The following is a 14,072-nucleotide window of genomic DNA, read 5'->3' as shown; positions in this document are numbered from 1 at the left end:
TGTGGTTGGATGATATGTTTGGTTTGGGCTTGCTATCACACATGCGCGCTGCCCGCTCGGACCGGGCTTGGGGCTTGGGGCTTGGTTTTGGACCCGGGAGCTATGCGTGTGTGGCTGTTGGAATTCTGTAACGTTTTGACCGTTACATTATTCATGGCACTCCCTAATTATCCGCCCAATTAATTCTGTCTTGATTGTCATTTGTTACACACTTCTAGTACATTTTTAGAGCTTGTTGGTTAACATTCAAATGTATTGGAAAGTGCTTCGCAATAATGAAGGGTTGCGCTTTTTGACCGCAACCCTTCACAAAGAAGGTTGCGGTTTAGGCTCAAAATCGCAACCTTTTATCAATTAAGGGTTGCAGTTTTAACCATTAAACACTGCCCTTAAGTGATAAAGGATTGTGGTTAATGGTCAAAACCACAATCCTTCATGACCTTTTTTTTCGCATTTCTCGAGTCCTAAATATAACAAAAAAACAACTACTTATATATATATATGATGTTTTCGATTTGAGCATACCAAAATGAATTAGAAATTTCGAACATTTACTCCAAACATACCAGAGGAGATGAAAATTCCACAAAATCAACAACATACAATAGAGTACAGTCCCTCTAAACAAAATATCCAATTAATTCTACAAAATAAAATGAACAAAACCTAAAATACGAAGAAAAGACAAAAAACCGAATAAATTTCAAATATATCTCAAATTAATCTCGAACCATCTCAAATTATTACTACAGAAAAACCTAAAATTGACAAAAAAAAAATCACAACCAACAAATAAATACAATATTTTTAAAAAAATGACAACAAAATCTAGATCTGGTCGAAGGCGACGACAAGAGGAGAGTTGTTGTGCGCGACGAGAGGCGAGGAGTGTGAGCGCAAATGTCGGCGAGGGGGTATGGTGGTGTGAGCGAAGGAGATCCGAGAGCATAATGAAATCTAGCGAGAGAAACTAGAGACGATAGACGTTACCCCATCGAAGGAGGAAAGACGAGAGACGAAGGGAAAAAATTTGGCGAGAGAAACAACTAAACCGGCTGGTTTTGTATTCGGTGTTTTGCGTCCGCGTCCGACGAAGTATAACCGGAACCCTAAAAGACTTGTGGAATCCGGCGAAGTCGGTGTTTCGCGTCTGGAATTCGGTGAAGTCAGATGGAAAAATCTCCGACGAAAGATTAGTGAGAGAAGACAAAAGATTTGTGAAGATTTGAGAGAGAAAGATGAGAGTGTGAAGATTTGTGAGAGAAAGACGAGACGAATGAGAGAGCGGGAGAGGTTAGAGTGAGGGGAGAGAAAGATGAGAGAAACGACGCTCATTTTTGTGCGAGGTTTCATTTATGCGCCCAATATATGCCCATCAACCCGATAATTAATTATAAAGGGTTACGGGTTGGCCAAAAACCGCAACCCTTTATTAATTAAGGGTTGTGGTTTTCGGCTAACTCATCCCTTCACTTAAAAGGTTGCGGTTTTGCATTGACAGCATCCCTTCGTATACGTTTATTGTTTTGTCGAAATTTAATTCTCTAATGCCCTTATTTACAATATTACCATTAATGTCAATGTTCATTGTTCCGTCGAAAGAAGAATTAAAATTTCCTCCTTCCCACTATAATTTTTTATTTTGTCTTGTAAGAGACCGACTATTTTTAAATTAAAATTAGGCAACGGTAGACTCAATATTAATAAGAGAATTAGCCCAATGGTGACTAGTTTAATTTCTTTTGGTGACTAGTTTAATCCATTTAGTAACTAGGTCTACTTTTATATTAAAATTAGATCGTCTCTATTAATAATTTTTGATAATTTTTTATTTCATCAATATTTTCATCTCGAGCAATTTCTTGATTGATCTTAACCACATGGTATGCAGATTTTCAGATCGAATTAGATTAGGACCGGGTAAACTAAAATTAGGTTGACTTCTAGTCAAGCCAATACTTGAGTTAAAAATATAACTAAATAAATAATACTCCATATAAACAAGTTATTCAAGTCAATAATTACAAATCATAAACATGAGTTACCAATTTTAATTCGTTATATAATGGAAAATTATATTTGACGGTATAGTTCAAGTAGAGTTAGGGCCTGTTCTCCCCAACTTATTTTTAGGGCCTGTTCTCCCCAGCTTATTTTCAGTTAGTTCAATTCAATTCAGTTCAGTTCAATTCAGTTCAATTCAGTTCAGTTCAATTCAGTTCAGTTCAAATCAGTTCAATTCAGTTCAGTTCAGTTCAACTCTTAACAATACTTTTACTCTCACATATCACTATTCATTTCAGTTCAGTTCAGCTGTTTTATGCCGAAGAGAACAGACCCTCAGTTCAGTTCAGTTTAGTTCAGATTAGTTTAGTTAGATCAGTTCAGTTCAGATCAGTTCATTTCAGTTCAGTTCAGCTCTTGACAATACTTTTACTCTCACATATCACTATTTATTTCAGTTCAGTTCAATTCAGTTTAGTTCAGTTTAGTTCAGTTCAATTCAGTTCAGCTCAGTTCAGCTGTTTTATGCCGAAGAGAACATGCCCTTAGTTCGGTCCGATTATATTCGAATCTGTCTAATTCAGGTCGGATTTTAGGTTGTCATGTTCGGATCTCACTCGGGTAGAGTCGGACCATTTTCACCAAGGGAAGTGGAGAAAACGGTAGTCCATCACACGGTTTCTCATTAGTAGTTACTAACTATCTCCTCTATCCGTGAATTTCTCCACCTATCAACCATCATTGATGGAGGATATTACTGCGTACTACGGCGCACCACCTCCACCACCACAATCCGATATTCCTTCCTTCTATAATACTCACTATCATCACCCTCCTCCGCCGCCTCATTCACCGCACTTGCAGTCTCCCGACGAAGTTCGCACGCTTTTTGTCGCCGGACTTCCCGAAGATGTCAAACCTCGCGAAGTTTACAACCTCTTTCGCGATTTTCCTGGCTACCTTTCCTCCAATCTTCGCTCTCCTTCTAAAAGTTCTCAGGTTCTTTGATTTCCTCATTTTCTGATTGTATTTTACCACTTTTTGTTGGAGTTTATGATGCTGTTTACGTTAATTTGAATGAAACTTACTTTTGCAATTTCACTTAGGCTTTTGAATAGTATTGTTAATATTGCGGTCAAGAAATTTTCCAATTCTAGTATATTGGAGAACAAAGAATAATTCATGGACCTCAAATCAGTATTCATTTTAGGACAATTTTTGCTATTGGTTTGTAAATTATAAAATTGGTTTAGCTGCATTATAATAAAATTTAATTGAAGTAATTTTCAATTTAGTATATTGAGGACCTCAAATTAGTATAAATTTCAGCAACAGTTTTACTTATGATTTGTGAATTTTAAGGTTGAATGAGCAGCATTGTAGTAAAACTTAATTTGAGCTCTAACATTTACTTATTATTTGGTGGCAGCCATTTGCTTTCGCAGAGTTTTTAGATCAGCACTCAGCGATCACGGCAATGCACGCGTTAAATGTAAGATTGTTGCTTTTAGCTTTGTTGTCATTGCTGAGTGCTGTGCACAGATATATACGTTCTTATCTTCTTGAGGGATTTCATTAAAATATCTGTTGATTGTGAATTGTGATAAGTAGAGTCTTTCACATGGAAAGATTAGTGATTTAGCGTAACTGCTGCAGGTCTAAAGTGTTAGGAACATAAGGCACCTGCTTGAATAATGAAAAGAAACAAAGACTCAGTCTTGGATTTTAATCTGGAAAATTTCTTCCAGTTTCTTGTATTGATAAAGAAAATTATGAACAAGCTCTCTGCCTCTCTCACGGCTATGCAAAATAGCTGCACTATATATACAAGAGCAAAAGCACTAAAACCTAGACCTATGGTGTGATCTGTACATCAGACAAAAAGGAATAAAGACAAAAAAACGGTTGTCAAGAGCTTATCAGCTAGAATACTAGGAACAAAATTCTAAGAAAAATATCTTTTCATTCTCTACATAGGGAACATGGTAATCCATTGTTCCATAGCAAATAAATCATATTCCAATTCACTCTCCTCAAGTTGGACATGTGGAGAACAATCCTAACTTGAAGCTTAAGTGTTTGTGTTGTTGCTCATTGCGGCATTTTGTCATGATGTGTGCTAACTGTAGAAAATATGTGACATGTAGAACATTCAGGAACCCTTTTGCGAGGTGTTCTCTTACATAGTGACAATCCACCTTAAGGTGTTTAGTTCTTTCATGAAAAATGGGGTTATGAGCAAGGTATATGGCAGACTTGTTATCACAGAGAAGATCAATAGGAGCAGGTATAGAAATGCCCAAGTATGAGAGTAATCCTTCAAGCCAAACCAACTCACTGGTGGTTTGTGACATACACCTGTGTTCAGCTTCTGTTGAAGACTTAGAAACAGTCTTCTGCTTCTTTGTCTTCCATGATATTAGAGATTTGACCAAGAAAACACAATAGCCTGTCAATGATCTGGCACTGAAAGCACAATTGCTCCAACCTGAGTCACATAACCCAATAAGCTTGAGTTCAGAATTGGCTGGATTATACAACCCTTGATTGATTGTTCCTGATAGATAACTTGAATTGCTGCTTGAAAATGAGGTTTGTTTTCTTGTCTCTGTCATGAATTGACTTTGAACTGAGTAAGAAATGTTTGGCCTAGTCAGGTTGAGATAAAGAAGTCTTCCTATTATGCTTCTCTGATTAAACATGATTTCTTTTGTGTTTCTGGCAACTTCTATGCCAAGGAAATACTTCATCTCACCAAGATCTTTGATGGTGAAAGTCCTATTGAGATCATCTTTCATTTGGTGTATTTCACTTTCATGATCCCCTTTGATGAGTAAATCATCAACATATACAAGCACAAAAGTAACACCTTCTGTATTTTGTGAACAAAGAGTAATCTTGCTTAGACGGAATATATCCATGTTGAATCAGAAATTTTGTAAGCTCAAGGTTCCATTGTCTGGAAGCTTATTTTAAACCATACAAGCTCCTTTTCAGTTTGCACACTTCGTCAGGCTTACCCCTGAGATAACCTGTGGGCTGCTTCATGTATACTCCCTCTTCTAGAATCCATGCAAAAAAGCATTGTTGATATCTAGATGATTGAGTTTCCATCCTTTGATGCTGGCCAAAGCTCAGTTCTCACAGAGGTAAATTTTGCCACAGATGAGAATGTGTGTTTGTAACATTTTCCTTCTTTTTGCTTGTCTCCTCTTGCCACAAGCTTTCAACCTTTGTGTCTCACCATCAGGCTTGAACTTTATCTTGTAAACCCACTTGCTATCAATAGCAACATTGCTTTTAGGTAAGCTAGTGAGATCCCAAGTATCATTTTCTTCTAGTGCATTGAGCTCCTCTTGCATAGCTTGCACCCAACCTTCATTTCTTGGTGCTTCAGTGTAATGTAGTGGCTCTCTAACTCTTAAAACATTGTTAATGTTGCTCACATATTCCCCACTGAAGTATCCTCCTTCCTTTATGGCTGCAACATTAGCATAACTTGTATCTGTGCCTTCTGCTGCATTCCTCTTCCCAGGGATGTCATAGACATAATCCTTCAGGTTGGATGGAATGTCTCTATCCCTGGATGATCTTCTTGGTAAATGTTGATCTGTATCTTGTGCATCTTGAATCTCCTGTCCATCATCATTATCATTTTGGACCTGTTCACCTTCATTTACTGCTTCTTCTTGATTTGCCTCATTCAGAATGTTAGTAAGCTCATCATTGTCTAAAATAGCATTATCATAATCATCAGTACATGGTGTATATTGCGAGATAACTTCAGCACTCTTTCTTTTATGCAATAAATATGGAAAATGTTTTCTTTAAAAACCACATCTCTACTAACAAAAATTTTCTTTGTGGTTTAGTCCATAACCTTGTATCCCTTTTAGTTGTAAGGATAGCCTAACATCACACACCTGATAGCTCTTGCCTCAAACTTATCTCGTGGCTTCTGGTGGGGGCTTGCATAACACAAACATCCTTAAATAATCAGTCTGGTTCTTTCTTTGTGAGCCTAGTGTAAGGTGTTTCCCACTGTATCACAACACTTGGTAAAAGATTGATGAAGTGTGTTGCTGCAAGGATACATTCACTCCACATATATTTAGGCAAACCTGCATGTATTCTTGATGCCCTTGTTGTCTCAAGCAAATACCTGTGTTTTCTTTCAACCCTAGCATTTTGCTGGGATACACCTGCCACACTCGTTTGATGAATGATCCCTCTCTTTGCAAACATATGCTTGCATTCATTTTGAAATATCCCAGTTCCATTATCACTTCTAAGGATTTTAACCTTAGTGTGAAAATGGTTCTCAACATGAATAAAGAAATTCAAAAGAATTCCTTTTACCTGCTCTTTGTTAGACAACATTTGAGTCCATGTTGCTCTACTGTGGTCATCAACAATAGTAAGAAACTAAGAAAGTATTGTGCTCATGTCAAGGACTTAGTCCTATAAGGACCCCATAGATCCACATGGATCAGATCAAAAAGAGTAGCAGCAATAGACTTACTAAGATTAAAAGGCAACTTGTGATGCTTTGCAAGAGAACAAGTGTCACAAAAAGAATCCTTAAGGTTTTTACATTTGCAAAAAGCTATATGTTGCATCTTAGATGAAGAAAGATGCGCAAATTTAGCATGAATAAGTTTCAAATTAACTACATTATCACAGCTCACTACTTTGCCATCTGTTCTTGTACTCAAAGGAACTTCATCATCAATTTTGTCATCATTACAGCCCTCACCAGCTTATATAGGTCATTCTCCTTCCTTCCAAAAAGAATATCCTCCTTAATGGAAAGGTCCTGTAACATACATCCATGTTTATTAAACAAGAGTTGTATATTCTTGTCTTTTAAAAGCTTGGCAACAAAAAGTAAGTTATGGTTAAAATTATCAATGTATAAAACATTATCAAGAGTTATATCAGGACTTAGGACTACATCTCCTATTTCACTAACATATTTCACATTACCATCAGGTAACCCCACTTTTATCTTACCTTTTAGGATTTTCTTGTTACTCAAAAGCTCCCTGCTGTCATATGGTCGCTGGCTCCTGAATCAATGAGCCAGCAACTTGTTTTCTTAACATTGCTATTTATAAGTGCATTTGATATACTAATCTTACCTGCAAAGTTGGCTTGCACACTGCTTGGTCCTGCTTGCTTTTCTGTCATTGCCTGAATGACATCTTGAACAATGTTGTTCATAAAATCTTGCTATGCTCCAGCTCCTTCAGCACTTTGATTTGCATTATCGAGAGGGTTGTCCTGCATTTGCTCCCTACCATCTTTGAACACATTTCCAGCGTGCTTGAATTGTTCCTGAGGCTCTACTATCTTAAAGCATTCCTCCTTAGAGTGACCTTTCTTCCCACAATGCTCACACATTCTTCCCATCTTCTCCATTTTCATGTGTTTATAGTAATCCTTCTTTTGAAAATTTTCAAGATTCCCAAACTTCTGCTTGGATTTGGTCTGTTTACTGCCAGTGCAGTAGCCTCAAGAGCAGTCATCTCACCAGTTATCTGATCCCGTCTTTCTACTTGAAGCACCAAATTATATGCTTTGTTAACAGATACCAGAGAAGATACGTTTTCATTTGGTCTTAACCTGTGTTCAAAGCCATCACAAATTTTTTCAACCTCTCAGTTCCTTGTAAATCTTGGACCTTCTTTGCAATGTTGCAACTGCATTTCAGCATAGCACCACAATAGCATTCTGGCATCCCTTCCAGGTCTGCAATTTGATCCCAAATGCTCTTGAGCCTACAGTAGTAGTCACTTACACTTAGATTGTTCTGTTGCAACTCCCAGAGGTCCTTTTTGAGTTGGAACAACTGAGGTGCATTGGTTTGAGCATATCTTTCTAGTATTTCTTCCCACAGCTGACTTGTTGATTGCATACTTACCAGGCTTTGCAGCTACATCTGGTTTCATGCTTGCAAGAAGCCATGACTTCACCATGAAGTCACATCTTTCCCACTTCTGTATTTCTTCATCTCCTGTTGTAGGTTTAGGGTGCTTTCCCTCTAGAAACCCAAGTTTGTTCTTGCCTCCTAAGGCAATCATAATACTCTTGCTCCAATTCAGGAAGTTGTTTCCATCAAAACTTATATTCCCTAAAGTATTTGATCCATTCTCATTCACAGAAATGAAGAGAGGAGAGCTTTGTACGGATTCGTTGAAGAACTCTTATCTTCTTTTCCTTTATCTCCTGCCATGATTAAAGATTGAGCCTTTGAAACTTTAAGTCTAGGATTTAAAACCCTGCAGATACCATGAAAAGAAACAAAGACTCAGTTTTGGATTTTAATCTGGAAAATTTCTTCCAGTTTCTTGTAGTGATAGAGAGAATTATGAACAAGCTCTCTGTCTCTCTCACGGCTATGCAAAATAGCTGCACTATATATACAAGAGCAAAAGCACTAAAACCTAGACCTATGGTGTGATCTGTACATCAGATAAAAAGGAATAAAGACAAGAAAATGGTTGTCACAATAGTGAGCTTAGCAGCCAGAATACTAGGAACAGAATTCTAAATAACAAATATATTTTCATTCTCTACATAGGGAACATGGTAATCCATTGTACCATAGAAAATAAACCATATTCCAATAAATAATAGAAGAACAGGAAACTAGAGAGTTTTTAAAATGAAGTAATTAGTAAAACCCCCGATGCCGTTAATAGGTAGAAGCTTTGAATTACGTCCTCTCATAGTTTAGTTTGTACAATTATGTTGTATGTTCCTAAGGTGCCTGTCAAAAAATTTAACGATGTTCCTAAGGTGCCTAAGGTGTAAGGCATTTAAATTCTGTAAGTCTAGAAATCATTGTTTAGTCAAAAATTGTTTCAAGTCCTCTTCCATTTGTGTAGTTGTAAGTTTAGTAAGTGCTCATCTCGCTTCTAACGTAGATTTAGAGATTCTTTGAAGTTTGAAACAAATGTGTCTTGTCGGGTTTGGAGCCTTTGAGCTTCAGTGCGCCTGCGCCTTTAAAAATTAAGCTTGACCCCAGATTTTTTGGATTTTCCATATTGAAGGCTCCTAGGTTATCTATATTGTGGGAATCCTATAATACTTAAGTGCAGTAAGGTTTGTCTTGAATGCCGTGAACTGTTCAATTTCTAATAAAAGATGCCCAATGCAGCGAAAACTTTAGAGAGGTAAAACAACAATTTGACTTGTTTACCCTCAAAAATAGATGGCATCTCTTTAGACTGTATGTCTGAACTCTCAAGTAAAGTGTTAATATACAGTTGACTAGTTTGTATGAATTACCGCTACTGAGAGCTCTTGTCTCTTGCTTGTGTTAGGGCATGATTTTTGATCTAGAAAAAGGATCGACCTTATACATTGACCTCGCTAAATCTAATTCACGATCTAAGCGTCAGAGGGCAGGTATGTAGTGACTATAACCCCTTTATCTTGGCTTCAGACTTTTGGTAATTGAAATCCTGCAGCTATTGAATTGGTTTAGGAAAAATCTTAACTGTTTGGTTTGGTGACCAGATGACTCAGGACCTGTTTCAGATAAGAAGCATAAGGGATCTCCTGCTTTTGCAAGAGGCAGTGTCGAGTTGGGTAAGACAGTTATATAGATAGTTTTGGGTCAATATTTCTTTTATTTGCACAATGCTCTATAAGTTAGTGGATGCACCCCATTATTTTGGACATATTGCACTGCCACACTACAGTAAGAAGGAATATAAAATGTAAATAATGAGTTCCGTGTCTTTCCATATTTTTGTTTCACAATTTTTGTTTCTCTTTACACAAGCAAATTAGTCACAAGAGAGCACTCTCATCTTCAATCTCACTTTGCACATGTTTTTTCACGCTTGGGCACTAGCAGGTATTGGCAGCTTTCACATTCCTGGAATGGGTAATTCTGCTTACAACACGATTGGTTATCCTTCTGCACAAAGGTCATTTGCACTACTGCACATCTTATTACTTGGATCCAATATGTGCTGACTAAGAACATTTCCGTTGCTTGCCTTTGTAATTTATCTTTTAAGTTTTGGGACTCAACTTACTTGCTTAATGAAATTAATGTGTCCTGAAGTTGAAGTATCTCTCACTCTCTCTCTCTCTCTCTCTTTTTAACGGGGAAGTTAAAGTATCTTGATTCTTGCTTTTGGGTCTGTTTCTGACCCTCATTTTTATCTTTCTGACCTTTGTTCGTGTAGTCATTGGAGCTATACCAGCAGAGGCACCAGTGAAGCAAATGCGCCCAAATCTGTAAGACATGTGCTTGGACTTTTTGCTTGCTGTTGAATTGCTTCTTCTGTGCTTTTGTTATGGTTTTGTTATTGCTCCGTGAAGGTCTTTGTCATTTAAACTCTGATCTGCCAGGAAGGATCCCCTATTTACCCTTTTTTTTTTGGCGAAGTCACTTGAAAATTTGTGGTTCACTAAAATTATTTTGTCATCTGCCTTCGGATACTAGAAGCATTGCAGTTATAAAGAAAGATGATTTGTTTATTCATTTCTAATGCATTAACATGACTAATCTGTGCAATTTTGCTGCTTTGGCTCTCTTGATGATGAAACCATTTATGAATATTGGATGGCTATTTTTTTTCCTGGGATATGGAATTATAACATGACTAATCGAAGCTATATGTGCAATTTGTGGTTCTATGCTTTTAAACCATTGCGATTAGACTGCTTTCTTGGTTTCTCAATCTAGTGCTTTTTGAAGATTAGTTGTTTATAGTCTAAAAAGCAGGCTGCAGCCTTCTTAGAGGGACTTTATATGTCGGAAACACAATGTTTAAGTGCATATGATGATTTTTCAATTCTCATGCTTGGTATCCTCAAGACAACTTCCTTCACCTCTATTTTTTGCTGAGCCTCTTTATAATTGTCCTCAGGTTTATTAAGTAGACCAACTAAGAAATAAGAATCCCCCATAATAAGAAGAATGGACCAACTAGGAATGCTACCTACTATTTTGGTTATTACTTTCTTTTTTAAAATTTAAGATCATAGTTTCTTGAAATAGAATAGATGAAGGGAATTGATGTCCTTGCTTAGTAGACACCAATAAATGATGACAAGGGTCTAAGACATTACATTCTGACTTGTGCACTTCTCCAGTTTTACCTCACTAGCTAACACTGAACTTACCCACCAAAGGCTCCAATACCATTCGCCTATGAGAGGTGTTACGAGAAGGGTAATTTGAAAGATGCCTCTTGATATGGTTAGCCAGGACTTGACATGGAATGAGTTTGTTAGGAGTGAGCAATAATCATCTAGTGACACTATAAATTACAGAGATGAGGGAAGAGAGAGTCATTCAGAAAATGATTTTCTCTTTTGTTTTGGGTGTGATCCAGGTACTCAAAAGGTGTGGATGTTACAATTTCTGGGTCATCATCATCAATATAATCAAATTATATTCAATTTCCCATCATCTTCTTTTGTAATTGATCTCCATGGACCTGATGACAGTTCATTGCATAAGACTATGCCTATGCTTGAGAAAATTTGCAGTTTGCGGTTTGCATAAGACTAGTATTGTGTAACCTCAAGTTTAATTTCCTCTTCTGTTCCAAGTTGACATTGTCTCCTTTCTTTATGCAGAGCCACAGTTCAGCTTCTCATGTACCGCAAGATAACCCTCCATGTCCAACAATTTTTGTGGCCAACTTAAGCCCCAAGTGTTCAGAGCAAGAGCTGATTCAAGTTTTTTCAAGGTCTATTGCAGTCACTGGCTATACTATTGTATTATTTGCCACTTAAGTTCTCTTCTTCCTTCCCTCTCCTCCTTTGGGTTATTACTATTATTTTGGTGCTGGGTTGTGAGTATGTGCTTGCAACTTCTCTACAGATATCGAGGATTCTTAAAGCTAAAGATCCAGAGCACATATGGAGCTCCTGTTGCCTTTGTCGACTTTCAGGTACTTCTAATAATAATGCCTGTTTCCTTTGTACTATGTCTCATGTATTTTTGTTGATGTTGATATATCTGGTGGTGGTTGAGTGCTGGCTGGCAATGGCTAGTTTATAGATCAAGTTATTTTAGCTTCGATTTTAGTCAGTTTCTGGTCCATAAATATATGAACCAGTTGATATTTAAGTCAAGCATATGATTCTCGGTATGGAGCATGACTGTAATAGGCCTTGGCTAGAGGATCGATATATTGTATTCCAGGGGTCTCAAAGGTTTCTTATGCTTAATATTTTGTTGCTAAAGAGCGTGATATATTTTGCCTGAAGTTTTTGTCCTCGGTGTCTCATTGTTGAAAAATTGAAGTATTCGTCAATATCTGAAATTCCTATTTAACTGGGCTAAGTTCGTTTTGGTGCAGGATACTGCCTGTTCAACTGAGGCTTTGGGTCAACTGCAAGGCACAGTTCTTTTCTCGGATCCAGCTGGCGACGGCATGCGTTTGGAGTATCCTTTTCTTCCAGTTTTTCTCTTTGCTGTTTCTTGTGATTGCTTAATAATTTCTCCAGTCATTGTATGTTTTGCTTAACAAAATTCAGATATGCAAAATCAAGGATGGGAAAGCGAAGAAAGACGAAGTAGGTTGAATTTTAAATAAACCATCTAGAGTGGAGATTCTGAAGAAAATGCTTGTATCATATAACTAATGCTTTTAAGGATAGGACGTGTATTTAATCTTGAAACTTTGGTAGTCCATGAGCATTATTTTGCTGATTCTCCTCGTGGTTTTAATTTAACCACCCTAGTTTTGCGTGCATTTAAGCCTTCTATATTGTCATCTAATCTAAATGTGGGCCTTATAATAGCGGAGATCCAACATGACCGATCCATTTCTGAATCCAATGTGTAGAAAAAAATAATTTTGAAAAAAAATATCTCATGTGGGCTCGTCAGCCCAGTAGGCCCAAAAACCGCCAAATCGTTTCACGAAGCTGTGAAAACTGGTAACAGATCGATGTGGGCCAAGATTTTTCAACCCATGCACCAGCCCGTCCAAACCATGAATTTCACAGTATGGTCCTATATCGTGAAATCTCAGCCCGACCTACTAGGGTCCGTGGACCAACCGACCTAGCCTGCACCAATGGCCATATCTAGTTTTAGATTGCAAATATTATTGAGCTGGAAACTTTCCACAAAGACATGCTTTTTTAGACATTTGTAAGTCAAAGAACTTGACCCAATAGGACGCATACTAAAGTTATACTCTCTCTGTCCCAAAATATAGTTCTCAATTCTTTTTTTTTTACAGTAATTTATGCAAGTAGAATTTAAGAGGGATAATAAAGATTTTTTTGTTTATTTACATAAATATTGTATTGGAAAAGATGATTTTAGGAGAGAGAATGGAGAATAATTGGTGAAATAGCATTAACTATAAGATTTTGGTTGAATAAACAAAGGAAAAACAAAATTCAAGAAGCAGATAAATGATCGGACGTAATTTTTCTAGACAAATCACGACGAGCTTGTACAATAAGCTCATAGCTTCATTACCATCTTCTGTAGTCTGTAATCGACGCTCAAAGAGCGAGCCAACATAATCCTTGAAAGGGCTTTTCCTCTTTTGGAAAAGGTAACCTTTGATTGGGATCACAGTGTAGCCTAGGCTTTTAGCATACTTTAATTCCTCAGTATAGTAGACACCTATCCATTCCCCGGTTGGGAAGAGAAGAGTAGGGTCTTTAACCTTATGATAGGGAAGGAAGGGTCTGACAATAGCTTCAGGACATTCCACGTAAGCCTCAATAAAGCCATAGAGGCTATCTAAGTCCATATCATCCAAATTAGAAGCCCACACTGGCTTACCACTAGGCATTGGATATTCCTTCATGATAAAAGGATAGAGAGAGTTCACATCGTAGTAGTACAGGTTTGTCCCTTTTGGGATATAAGCATCGGCATGACCACCGTAGTAGCCCCTTCGAATGAAGGTATCTTCATTCCGATTTGGGATATGAATATGGAAATCCATATCGTTGAAGAAATTCATACGAAAGATACCAAGCGCCTGTGAGGCTACAGTGATCCAATCCACGAGGTCTACCTCGAAGAGATTCCAATATATATCTTGGGCTTTTTGGGAAAAATGTGG

General features: G+C 37.4%; 1 protein-coding gene across 3 annotated transcripts; it reads left to right on the top strand.

The window, feature by feature from the left end:
- The first annotated feature begins 2,611 nt into the window (after positions 1–2,611).
- LOC104894868 (uncharacterized) lies at positions 2,612–12,734 on the top strand. Of its 3 annotated transcripts, none has more exons than XM_010681217.2 (10): positions 2,612–3,003; positions 3,434–3,496; positions 9,333–9,417; positions 9,529–9,600; positions 9,872–9,944; positions 10,209–10,260; positions 11,611–11,723; positions 11,858–11,927; positions 12,339–12,424; positions 12,517–12,734. In XM_010681217.2, the coding sequence occupies exons 1-10, from the start codon at positions 2,749–2,751 to the stop codon at positions 12,557–12,559; spliced, it is 912 nt and encodes a 303-aa protein (XP_010679519.1). In that variant the 5' UTR covers positions 2,612–2,748; the 3' UTR covers positions 12,560–12,734. The 3 variants fall into 3 exon arrangements, with proteins under 3 accessions (XP_010679519.1, XP_010679518.1, XP_048502238.1); XM_010681216.2 differs by having other exon boundaries at positions 9,869–9,944; XM_048646281.1 differs by lacking the exon at positions 3,434–3,496 and having other exon boundaries at positions 9,869–9,944.
- The last annotated feature ends 1,338 nt before the right edge of the window (positions 12,735–14,072 follow it).

The sequence above is a fragment of the Beta vulgaris genome, chromosome 6 (genome assembly GCF_026745355.1).
Source record: "Beta vulgaris subsp. vulgaris cultivar EL10 chromosome 6, EL10.2, whole genome shotgun sequence".
NCBI classification, from domain to species: Eukaryota; Viridiplantae; Streptophyta; class Magnoliopsida; order Caryophyllales; family Amaranthaceae; genus Beta; species Beta vulgaris.
Note: the sequence above shows the minus strand (reverse complement) of the source record. Positions and strands in the feature narration are given on the sequence as shown.